The sequence below is a fragment of the Centropristis striata genome, chromosome 9 (genome assembly GCF_030273125.1).
Source record: "Centropristis striata isolate RG_2023a ecotype Rhode Island chromosome 9, C.striata_1.0, whole genome shotgun sequence".
NCBI classification, from domain to species: domain Eukaryota; kingdom Metazoa; phylum Chordata; class Actinopteri; order Perciformes; family Serranidae; genus Centropristis; species Centropristis striata.
The window spans coordinates 11,110,636-11,122,841 of record NC_081525.1 but is presented as its reverse complement, the minus strand read 5'-3'; the positions used below and the strand labels follow the sequence as shown (position 1 = coordinate 11,122,841).

The following is a 12,206-nucleotide window of genomic DNA, read 5'->3' as shown; positions in this document are numbered from 1 at the left end:
TAAGCTCGTTTGATAAATGAGGGCCAATGTCACCAAGCTTCTAGAAGCACTTTCTGCTGTGAACAGGTTTTTATACAGATGAAATGTACTAAACGTGAACATTTAAAAAGATCTTAGAGGCTTTACTTAACTGAAACAATGGGAAAAACATTTTTGTTTCATTATTTTTTGTAAGATAAAAAAAAAAGCTGAATCCTACAGAAAGTGGCTTTAAAAAGGATAATGCCAATTCATTGTAATTTCTAAATTAAATGGTAACATTATTACCCAAACCGTACATTGCAAACATCAGTTTATAGAGCCATGAGAGACTAAAGTGGCGAATCTAGGAGAAAAAAGTCGCGGATTTATGAGATTAAAAGTAGTGATGTGCAAATGAAGCCTCATGAAGCATTTTCTTTATTTTCTGAGCCCACTAGATGGCGCTCTATGTTCAACAAAGGACTGAAAGCACAATTAATTACTATAGCTTGAGCCTTTTCCTTTCAACAAAGAGCGTCACCTAGTGGGCTCAGAAAATAAAGTAAATGTTTCATGAGGCTTCACTGGTACATCACTAATTAAAAGTGGCAAATCTATGAGAAAAAGATGGAGATTTATGAGATTAAAAGTGGCAAATCTAAGGGCAAAAAGTTGCAGATTCAGAAGCTTAAAAATGGCAAATCTGCGGGAAAAAAGTCGCAAATTTATGAGATTAAAAGTGGCAAATATACAAGAAAAAAGTCGCAGATTTCCCTTTTACCTGCTGTTCTTACTGTAGTTGTGCAAGTTTCCTGTGCGGCATCTCTACCAGCACTCGACCAGACATGACATGCTACATGCAAATTACACTATGAAGTTAAATAACATTATTGTACCTTGAAGTGGTGTGCTGTGTTGCTGTCAGTGTACTTGGGTACATGCAGAAAGATGAGGAGGTTCTGCCTGAGGTAGTGAGCCACAGCGGGCAGCCAGGGCAGACAATACTGGGGAAGGCTGAAGTTCATCACCTCAGTGGCTGGAGATCCTGACGGCTGGATGAACTGAGCACACAACAGCTTATGAAGGCTTTCATCCAAAGTCATTTTCAGTAACGTGAGTGGGGTAATTTTGAGAAAAAAGTGGTAAAACATAGGAGATTAAAAGTGGAAATTCTATGAGAAAAAACAATTGCAGGATTATGAGATTAAAAGTGGCAAATCTACGAGAGAAAAAAAGTTGTAGATTTATTAGATTAAAGTGGCAAATCGACAAGAAAAAGTAACAGATTTATGAGAAAAAAGTGGCAAATCTATTAGATTAAAATGGCAAATCTCAAGAAAAAAATGCCGATTTATGAGATAAAAAGTGGCAAATTTAGGAGAAAAAGGTTGCCGATTTATGAGAAAAAAGTGGCAAATATATGAGATTAAAGCGGCAAATTTAGAAGAAAAAAGTTGCAGGTTTATGAGATTAAAAGTGGCAAATCAAGGAGAAAAACGTTGCAGATTTATGAGACTAAAGTGGCCAAACTATGAGAAAAAAATTACAGATTCATGAGATTAAAGTGGCAAATCTATGAGAAAAAAAGTTGCAGATTTATGAGAAAAAAGTGGCAAATCTACTAGAAAAAAAGTTGCAGATTAATGAGAACAAAGTGTCAAATCTAGGAGAAAAAAGTTCCCCCAGGTCCATATTTATTTATATTTTCATACTTTTTCATACTTTACATTATGTTTTCTCCTTACTAACCCTAACCAAGTGGGAATAAAACCTATAAATCTAGAAGTGTCAGTCTTTGTGCAACATTTAAAATGCTATTCCATAATATCTTCTATAAAAATGACAGTTGATGAGTGATTTACCTCGACATCAGCTGGTGTCAACTTGCAGTTCCTGACGAGCATGACAGTGATGATGTCTAAGGTGGTCTCATCCAGGCGCTTGCGCAGCACCTTGACAAGCTCGTCTGTGATCTCTGGACCTGCACAGGAAATAAAATAAACATCGCTGTGTCACCTTCATGCTGCCAATCCATCTAGCAGCTTGTGAATCACAGATGTGACTGCATTTCAGTGATCAAAGGTCTTGGTATGTTTCAAACAAAGTGCTTGTAGGGTCATTGATCAGCGTCCGACACACCGTTCCCCAGAGGCACATTTAGAAACAGACAATCCAACAGTCATGGACACTTCACAAAGCAGCTGGCCAGGTGGGTAAAGGTCTGAAATGGTTATGACATCATACCAGTCTTTATTCAAGGAGGATGCAATAAAAAAAGATCAGGAAAAAGCTATAAAGTAGACCTTGAGTTAGTTTTTTTTAAACTTTAACCGTGCTACTTTTATTATGGCTTCAGGATTATAAGAATTTTAGCATTCCCCACCATTGAAATGCATTTTGGAGGACAGATATAGAAATAGGAAGTGAGCAGTCCACACACAGTCTGGTGATTCTAAGTAATATATATAAAAAATCGATACAGCATAGTATCGCCATATTTTGCGTGCCAATATAATATTGATTCATTGCGGCCATGTATCCATATTTAGCGTTCTGACAGCCGGCAGGCTGTCAGTATTTTTGCCATTTTTCAGAAACCGTAGCAGGCTGACTTTTAGGAATATACTGGAGATACTGGTCTCATATTAAACTAGAATATTTAAGGAATCCATAGGTACCATGTGTGTCAGGATATCGTGTCGAATATATTTAAATATATGTATTAGTCAACAAAAACTTAAAAGTAGACAAAAGTTATGTAGCTTTTCAAAGTCAAAAATATCTAGGCACTGGAAAAAACAATGATAGCTCGAGATAAATCCAATTATACTTATTTTGAGCAATTGTGGCTTAAATAGCCCAACTGTAGTAACATTGAAATAAGCTAGCAATACTTGAAACTAGAACATTTTGGTTTTAGAAAATGCTTTTGAAATAGCATTCAACCTACATGTAACTAAAACTCTCAATTCGAGCCAATATTTTAGGTAAAAACTCACCATATTCAACAGCTGGATAGCTTGAAAAGCATGAAAAAGCTCACAGTGTCAATCCTAAAAACAAGTCTTTAAACAATAAGATAATTAGATAAGCACAAAATAATAAAACTAATAATTAAATAAGCACATAAAGTTATGGTCACTAGGTAAATCGTACTCAAAACAATATAATTAAGATACTATTGCTAGATATAAGAAGAAAATACTTGGTAAGCTTCATGTTTTTTGCAGTTATCAATGCCTCACAGGGTGCCATGTATCAGCCTGAACATTTTCTTCTGCTGACGGAAGAGACCTTGATGGTGTACTTTACAAAAAACACACACTCACACTTCCGGCAGGGTGTCAATACAGCTATCTGGTGATGTTGCAAAATAAAGACTGAGTTCAATGTACAGTGAGTAGAGGGAGCAGACAGGGGTTTTAATGAGCTGAGCTCTGCTGATGTAACCCCAGTCTGTCTGAAATAGGGAAATATCACTAGTGCAACAGTGCCATCAAGGCATCCACAGCAGGAACAGCAGCAAATCTACAAAAGGGTACGCTATTTTTATTTCGAGAGGACAGCCACTAACACACAGTCAGAGAATATATGGAGAAAAAAAAATATTGTTGGTTTTTATCAGCATCATCGGTTAAACTCACAAATATTGATATTGGCAATGCAGTGGAAGGTAATAAAACACAAGCACATAAATGACTGAAACAAACTGCATATTTGTATCCAATTTGAATCTAATTTGGTACTGACATCCCCTACTTTGCAGAAGCTTTTTTTTTTTTTTTTACAAAAGTAGTAGGTGACAAAAGCCTGCTGCACGCTCACTGAGTACACAAGCAGAGGATGTTAGCAGCTCTGGCTGTTATCCTCCCTCCACCCGTCATCATGCTGTCAGTGCAGCAGAGCAGCATCAGTCCCCAGCTCGTTCCACTGAGGTGCTGCTTTAGGCCTTCATTTGTGTTGAGCTATAAAATGCCTCATCCCAGAACACCACAAGCAACATGATAGGCTGAAGGCGTTTAGGGAGTTACTGCTCTGCCTTTCATGCGTGATCTGTCTCGCTCCTCTTTCTCCATCCACTACAGCCAAAGAGAGCAAAGTTTGTTGACAAATTATCCACAGATAGAGGGATGATTCACAGATTCACAATTTACCTATTTTTGTAAAACTGTGAATGTGAGAGGTAAAATTGTGAATGTGAGAGGTCAAATTGTGAATGTGAGAGGTCAAATTGTGAATGTGAGAGGTCAAATTGTGAATGTGAGAGGTAAAATTGTGAATGTGAGAGGTAAAATTGTGTATGTGAGAGGTAAAACTGTGAATGTGAGAGGTAAAACTGTGAATGTGAGAGGTAAAACTGTGAATGTGAGAGGTATTTTTTGTGTATGTGAGAATGAATTATGGCCGATACGGCGACTCAGAAATGACAGGCATGACTCTAAAGTGCTACATTGCTCAATTTGAGTCCACTATCTTTCAGAGTAACCACTGTCCCAAAGCGCAGGTTTTGTTGCTATGCTGATGACACTGAACTGTGTACAGTTGAAGATTTTGATTGTCTGAGCCCTCTTTACAGTTTTGAACAAGCTATTTGAATCAGTAAAACACTGAGGCTTCAGCTATTGGTAATTAACTTCACTACAATACGAGTCTGGCCTTACAAACAACTAAAACAGAATTGTAGGTTTTTTTTCTTCTCCATATGATACAGAACCTTCTGTGTACTTTTGTTCACACTTTGCTGTCACTTCTGCAATGTAACGTTTTCTGGTCTCCCAAAAAGTACATAGATAAAAGACAGTTTGTACAAAATACTGCTGCCTGAGTTAGAACTGGAGCAAAGAAAATAATCATATTACTTACATTTTAGAGAGTCTTTAATGGCATCCAGTTACTCTTGGGATATATTAAGATTTAAGATCCTTGTACTATAAATCTGTTCATGCCCTAGAAGAAATTGAATATCTTTTTTGTTTTATTGTAATATGATGAACACTTAAGCTCTCTGCGGTAAAGCTGCCTTCTGGGGGAAAAAATCCTTGTTTTATCTCGGATTTCTTAATACTACTCTACCATTTTATCATGAACAACCTCTTAAATATTAAATATACAAATCATTATCAGCTTTTGATCATTTCCCAGTTATTACCTGCACTCCCCACTCCATGCACCAGCAGCAGGATGTGTTTGTCTACTTGTCCAACTGGCCGAGAGCCGTCCAAAGAAGACCTGGAGCCCTGAGGACAGAGACAACAGTGATGTAAACAATCAGGCACCATCACTCTGACTGCACCACAATAAGAATGATTACGTGGACTACTCTTTGATAAACAGCTTGCATTAACTACATTTCAGTGAAGTTTCAGCTCTGTGGGAAGCATTTGGGCAGGGATTTGGCATCAACATGTTATCCACAAATGTGATCATATATTCTGGCAAATGAATACAAAATCCTGCCTTAGTTATGAAGGGCTGTATAGGCCATGATTCATTCTTCCCTCACATTCACAAAGAATGTGTGTATAAAATTGTGAATGGGAGAGGTAAAATTGTGAATGTGAGAGATAAAATTGTGAATGTGAGAGGGAAAATTCTGAATGTGAGAGGGAAGAATGAATTATGGCCTATACGGCTCCTCATAATTAATCTTAGTTATTCATTGATGAATCATTCCACTTAAAGGCACAATGGGTAGGATTTCTCTGCCTGATCAGCAAATTTCAGGAAATATGGTGGAAGTATATTAAGAATGCCTTCTGCTGCTTTTTGTAACTCTTCTTTGGGTTTCTTGTTGGGTTGAACTTGACTTTTTCAATATTTATCAAACTGAGGTCAACTCTCTTCAGCTTCTTTCTTTAAGTTTTGAGTCAAATCAAGTCTCAAAGGCACTTCTTATAGTGGACGAGTCGAAGTTGAGTCACGATTCTTCAATTTGTTGACTTGACTTGTCCAGGCAGCCTATAGCTCTGATTAGAACGGTAACCAAAATTTCAGCGTTTAATAATTAATCGTTACATCGCTTGTCAAAATGGTGATTCCTGCATTGGTGCACTTACCAGAAGATCCTCAGAAAACAAGGGCTCTTGACTTCTAGCGAGCCCGATGGAGCGAGTCATGTGGAGGTTTCCATCCATGTCAGAGTATTTTCCTGTGAGCGACGTCTCACAGAGTCTGGACAGAGAAACACAGGCAGCAGGTGAGCAAGGTGACATCTTTGTGACCACGCTGGCAATAGCCAAGCCAGCATTACTCTCACTATAAATCACTTTCAGCCCAGTCTTGTTGAAATTGTGAAATGATTTGTGAACAGTGGAAGCAGGGACTGTGAGAATATAGAGGTGTTCCTGCCAACCTTAACAATTAACAGTGTAAAAGTGAAGCTCCACCATCTGGCTCGGGGCATCAGGGAATGTTGTTTAGTCGCAGGGCTTCTTTCTACTATATTGCTTCCTTAAGAACATCTGTGGGTGTATTTGTTTCTCTCTGTCAGTTTATGACTGAGCTGCACTGCAACAGCTCTCCCAATGTTCTGGCATAGAAATGGGGGTTTATAAAACATTGTGTGTTTGTGAAGTTGGGGTGAAAAATGCTGAAAGACCAGTGGTTGAATGTAACCAAGTACATTTACTCAAGTACTGTACTTAAGTACAATTTTGTGGTACTTGTACTTTACTTGAGTATTTCCATTTTATGTAACTTTATACTTCTACTCCACTACATTTTGAGGCAAATATTGTACTTTTTACTCCACTACATTTAGTTGACAGCGTTAGTTACTTTTGACAAGAAAATCATGATAAATTGATAAGATGTTGGTTTTTTTTTATATATTAAACATCAAACAGTTTATTAAGTAGTTCAAATGAGCCCATAATGGGGAAATTAAAATGCTGATTACATAAAAGCATCAATACAAATAATCTAATAATATATTTTTAATATATAAAACAATCTGAGTGGGTCCTTTCTGCATAATGAGTACTTTTACTTTTAATAGTATAAGTACATTTTGATGCTGATAATTTTGTACTTTTACTTCAGTAAGTTTTGAATGCAGGACTTTTACTTGTAGTGGAGTAATTTCACAGTGTGCTATTAGTACTTTTACTTAAGTAAGAGATCTGAATACTTTTTTTTAACCACTGTGAAAGACATGTTGGAAAAAAATGTGAACGCCACTAAAGAGAGACTGATATCCACTAAAGAAGTTAATAAGTGAAGTCCAGGGAACTGAATAATGATGATCAAGTCTAACCTGAGGTAGTAAACTGATTTGCTTGTGCGCTCCTGGTAGACGAACATGTTCTTCCTGTTGACGACGCAGAAAGAGTTCAGCACAGAGCGCAGGGCCTGCATCGCTACATGAGGGAGACAAAAAACATGTTGACAAAAGAAATCTATTAATTGATATATGAAACTGAAACATAATTAATTAATAAGTGGTTCAGCAATGAATCAGTGAATGTAAGAACAAGAGCTCTGTAGCTAAAGTTGCTTGGAAATTTTTAGATAGAAGATATTAAAAAATGAAAAAGAAATTAAATTACAAAATGACAAAAAAAGACACAAAATGACCTAAAAAAGACACAAAATGACAAAAAAAAAGACACAAAATGACTAAAAAAAGACACAAAATGACCAAAAAAAAGACACAAAATGACCAAAAAAAGACACAAAATTACCTAAAAAAGACACAAAATGACCAAAAAAGACACAAAAAAGACCCGAAAAGACATGAAAATGAATAAAAAATGGACAAAATAGTCCAAGACTCCATAGAGTTAAAATCGCAGTAATATCGTATCGTGACTAAAGTATTGGGATGAAATCGCATTTCAGGCTCTCTGGTTTTTATATCAAACGTGTGTTCAGTGTGACACTCACCCCTGGATACTCCCATGTTGGGTCCCATCTTGAGGCGTGGGTGGATGTGGATGATTGTGCTCCACACCACGTCACAGGCAAAGTGTCCCGGGATGAACTGCATGGTGGCTGCCAGGTAGTCTCTGGCCGGGTAGCTCTCCTCTGTGCTGTAGTCTGTGTGGTCAGTCAGAGGGAGAGGGCATGTCAGTGTGAGACAGCAGAAGAATTGAAAGGCTTTGTCCACTACTTTGTATTGGGGTGCACGCAGAAATCTCAAAACCTGAAGAAATAAAACCTGCATGTTGTTCTTCCTCACCATCAGAGGTGTTGAGCCTCTGCTTGTAGAGAGACTCGTTCTTCCAGATGTCTTCCTCACTTTCAGCCACCAGCAGAGAGTTACACACATGGCTGTCATGTAGGTCTTGCAGCAGCATACGCTACAAATACACACATACAGATGTATTTACATCAAATCTATGGGCTGAAATATGTGCCACCAGAAACTGAATTTGAATTATTTATTTGAATTTGAATTGCTTAACTTGAATAATTGCATTAAAAACCTGAATTTGAATCACATAATTTAAATCTGTATTGAATAATTTGAATCATTGCATTGAAAAACTGAATCTGAATTGTAATTTGAAAGTGAATTTATTAGTTTGGAGCTGAACATTCACATTCACACAATTCAAATTCACTTCGTAAAATTTAATTTCAATTTCCTGATCCTCATCCAGGTAGTTGAGGCAGAGCAAGGGTTAATGGATAAACGCTGAAATCTATGACGGCATATTAGGACCAAGTATGAAAAAAAAAAAATATGGACCTGGAGGAGATTTCAAGAAAAAAGTCACAAATTTATTAATTTTCCCAAAGTCTGGATTCTTATGATAATATGGTGATTCTAGGCTAAAACCACCAGTATTTCCTTATTGCTAAATCTGATTGCAAAGTATAATTTGATGAAGTCTCTCCCTGCAGACATAGTACACGGCATGCAGCAGCTTCTGTGGTGATGGAGTTCCTTGAAAAACAAAACACTAGCCTATTTTTTAAACTTTTTTCTCATAAATCTGCTACTTATTTCTCCTAGATTTGCCACTTTTTTTCTGGAAATATAACCCCCCTCCCCCGGGTCCATGTATATATTTATTTTCATAGTTGGCTCTAATACGCCACCGTAGAAATCTGATACAAACTCAACAAAAAACCTGGACCAAAACTAAATGGACCAAGTGGACGGAAGTCATGTTTATTCATGTGCAGTATTTGATCACATGCATATTATGTTGTTTCTATTCTATTTCGTCTTCGCTGCACTCCTTTTGATACTGTCACATAATAGCAAAATTACTTTATTTGTTTGATCCCATCAAATCTGTAGCAACAAAACAGTGTGTGATTTTCTTGCAGGCAGGAGTATTTACCTGATTAACTATTCTGCAGATCTCACCGATCCTCCTGACCACCATCTGATGCAGGTGTAAGTATTCAGGCAGTTCCTGCTCTTCGTCCTTCTTCTCCAACTCCTCCGCACTGACCTCTTTGTCTTCTGTGAAGCACCTGCAAAAAAAACAAAAAAACAACTCCTTAGAAATGTATGAGAGCAACTGAACAGCTGGAATAAAGCAACTGTTCAAGGACCTGTGCTGAAAGTTTGACTTAAATACTCTCATTAAAGTGTTAATGAAGCTTCTTAACCCTTCTGTAGTCTTAATATTGGATGTATTTCTTAATGTAAAAAATGACCCGCCATGACTAACTTCACTCGTAAAATAAAACTTTATTATTGTATTTAAACCACAATCTATTTGCCACAAAGAAACAACCTGTTTTTCATCGAGAACTTTGTGAATATCTGGATTTTCCCTCTTCACAGTTCAGAAAAACTGTGAAGAGGGAAACTGAACTACTTATAGGCATTGTAGTTTTAAAGATTAGCAATAAAATATTAACCGTTTCCCCGACCTTCAAAGGTGTATAAACAACAAAAATAAATAAGGATAAAAACTGTAGGAAAATTCATCAAATTTCGACGTAAATAAAGATCATTCAGTGTTTGTTTGTTTTTTGTTTGGGAAGAATGTGACGTTTCTTTATTTTCTGAGCCCACTAGATGGCGCTCAATGTTCAACAAGGGACTGAAAGCACAATTAATTACTATAGCTTGAGCCTTTTTCTTTAAACCAAGAGCACCATCTAGTGGGCTCAGAAAATAAGGGAAACTGCTTCATGAGGCTTCATTGGCACATCACTACATATTTTACCCTTTAGACAGCACATACACACTTTCCTTTGAGAGTGAATGACATCACCAGTGTTTAAACTGAAATTAATGATGAAGTCTCAGCATTTATTAAAGTAGTTGAATACAGGGTGACTTTGCATAAAACTGATACATTTATAAGACTAAAATTGAGGCAAAACATGTCACTCTGAGCATTCTGGGCCAGTAGAAATCTCTGAAATGCCTAATAAACATGGGCCATAGACTACAGGCCGAATATTAACTGCTTTGGGCATTGTCTGAGCTCTGTCCGACCTGGAGTGGGAGTAGACCTTCACTCTGTCCTGGTGAATCTGAATAATGAGCCAGAAGTCGGGCATCAGCGGTGACTGACACTCCTGTTCATCCAGCGTCGGGCTCTCACACTCAGAGTCACTGCTGCCACCGTCATAACCTTCGATCACGCAGAAGCAAAACAACAGAAAGGCAACATTTTCATAATTTACACGATCTTCATCAATTAAACCATGCAAACATACGCTGGAAACAGACACCTAAAGACAGCTCTGCAGCATGATTTTTCAACTGTTTGTGATTGTTTTAGTATCAAGCAGTGCGATTTAATAACTACTAGCTACAGGAAATGCTTTCATTGGAAAAACTGTATTTGTGGACTAAAAAATAAAACATAAGCATTAAAACTGTTTATTCCATTCATTTATTTTTGCACACTGATGTGGTTTTCTTCTTTTAATTTTGCTTTATGTCAGCGTTATTTTTTTCTTTTCACGCTGACTACACACCTAGCATATGATTTCTGGCATTGTTTTAATACACTACAAAATATATATGATAGAAAGTTTTTTAATCAAAGTTCAAATATAATGATGTGTTACAGTAATGGACAGAGAAACTACTCTGTGGTTAGAGGAACATTCTGAGCAGAAATGCACTGTGCTTCTCAGCAAACTCATGGAAACGGTTTTATTGAATTAGAACTTCTCTGGTGATGTAACATATTCAACAAGCCTTATTTTAAATATTAATGTATCATACAGTATAATGTCATTTTTATTTGGCTTTATAAAATAAGAGAAGTGACTGCTTGAATACAAATCTTAAGTCATCCTTGTAACTGTTGCCAGTTTATCGCAACAGATTTTCTTTTCTTTTCTTTAAGAATGTTATTGCAAATCAATTTAAGTTGTATTTGTTTCTTAAATGTATGATAAAACACTTAGCAGGCTTAACATACTTTGAGCATTTTCCCCAAAACACTATTATATTTTGGGTGATTTAACATTTTGCCATGCATTTATAGAAAATATTATGATATTAGTTTTCCACCAGAGGGAGCTGTTTATCCAGACTTTACATTAGAACTGTGCTGCGGCAGTTGCTTGGTCTTACAAACACATACTATTAAGATTTTAAAGATCATTTTTGGTCTGGGAAATAAACTTGTGTTTTATGGGAACATTTCATATTGTAGGTCTGTAATTTGTTTAGGTGGTCCTGCTGGTCAAACACCTCGCACTTACCCTGCATGTCTGAGTCCAGGCTGCCCTGGCTGGAGACGACACTCTGGACGCGACTTGGCCTGAGTTTGCCCGAGCCTGAGGAGAGAGTGTTTCTGTCAGTCACAAATCATAAAAGACGGCAGATACCACACACTCAGACCCAAAGAGGACAGCCGGACGCTGTCCACTTCCTCTTTTATGTGAATAGTAACATGATAGACCTGGCATTATCACCTGAAATCAGCATTGCAATTAACTGTCAGCCTTGATAACAATTAATGAATAATATCTAATTAAATACACTTGAGAACGAGATAATCCAAACTCACAGTGGAGCTCCCATAACAAACACACAGCAGAGTTTGTCTGGTTTTACACTTCGGCCTACAGTATTGAGGTGAAAATGATAGCTACTCTTACAATGAAGACAAAAAAACACCATCAGTGAACTACGATTAGCCGTAGCTCACTGATGGTGTTTTTTTGTCTTCATTGTAAGAGTAGCTATCATTTTTGCTGTTCCGGAGGCCATAGCAGGCTTACTGGAGATACTGGTATCATATGAAGCTAGAAGATCTAAGGAATGTTTAAGCACCATGTTTGTCAGGACATCGTGTCGGGAAGTTGTCGGA

The 12,206-nt window shown here is 37.2% G+C and overlaps 1 protein-coding gene across 2 annotated transcripts in view; it reads right to left on the bottom strand.

Annotated features, from left to right (window-relative positions):
- The window catches only part of szt2 (SZT2 subunit of KICSTOR complex), a 133,393-nt gene that overhangs the window by 68,040 nt on the left and 53,147 nt on the right, over positions 1-12,206 (bottom strand). For both annotated transcript variants that reach the window (XM_059341183.1, XM_059341184.1), the window contains exons 40-49: positions 11,596-11,670; positions 10,370-10,508; positions 9,255-9,390; positions 8,141-8,261; positions 7,846-7,998; positions 7,217-7,319; positions 6,018-6,132; positions 5,111-5,198; positions 1,824-1,942; positions 858-1,022 (exon numbers count right to left, since the gene is read on the bottom strand). In XM_059341183.1, the coding sequence (XP_059197166.1) occupies positions 858-1,022; positions 1,824-1,942; positions 5,111-5,198; positions 6,018-6,132; positions 7,217-7,319; positions 7,846-7,998; positions 8,141-8,261; positions 9,255-9,390; positions 10,370-10,508; positions 11,596-11,670 (1,214 nt within the window). The remainder of the gene's footprint in view (positions 1-857; positions 1,023-1,823; positions 1,943-5,110; positions 5,199-6,017; positions 6,133-7,216; positions 7,320-7,845; positions 7,999-8,140; positions 8,262-9,254; positions 9,391-10,369; positions 10,509-11,595; positions 11,671-12,206) is intronic.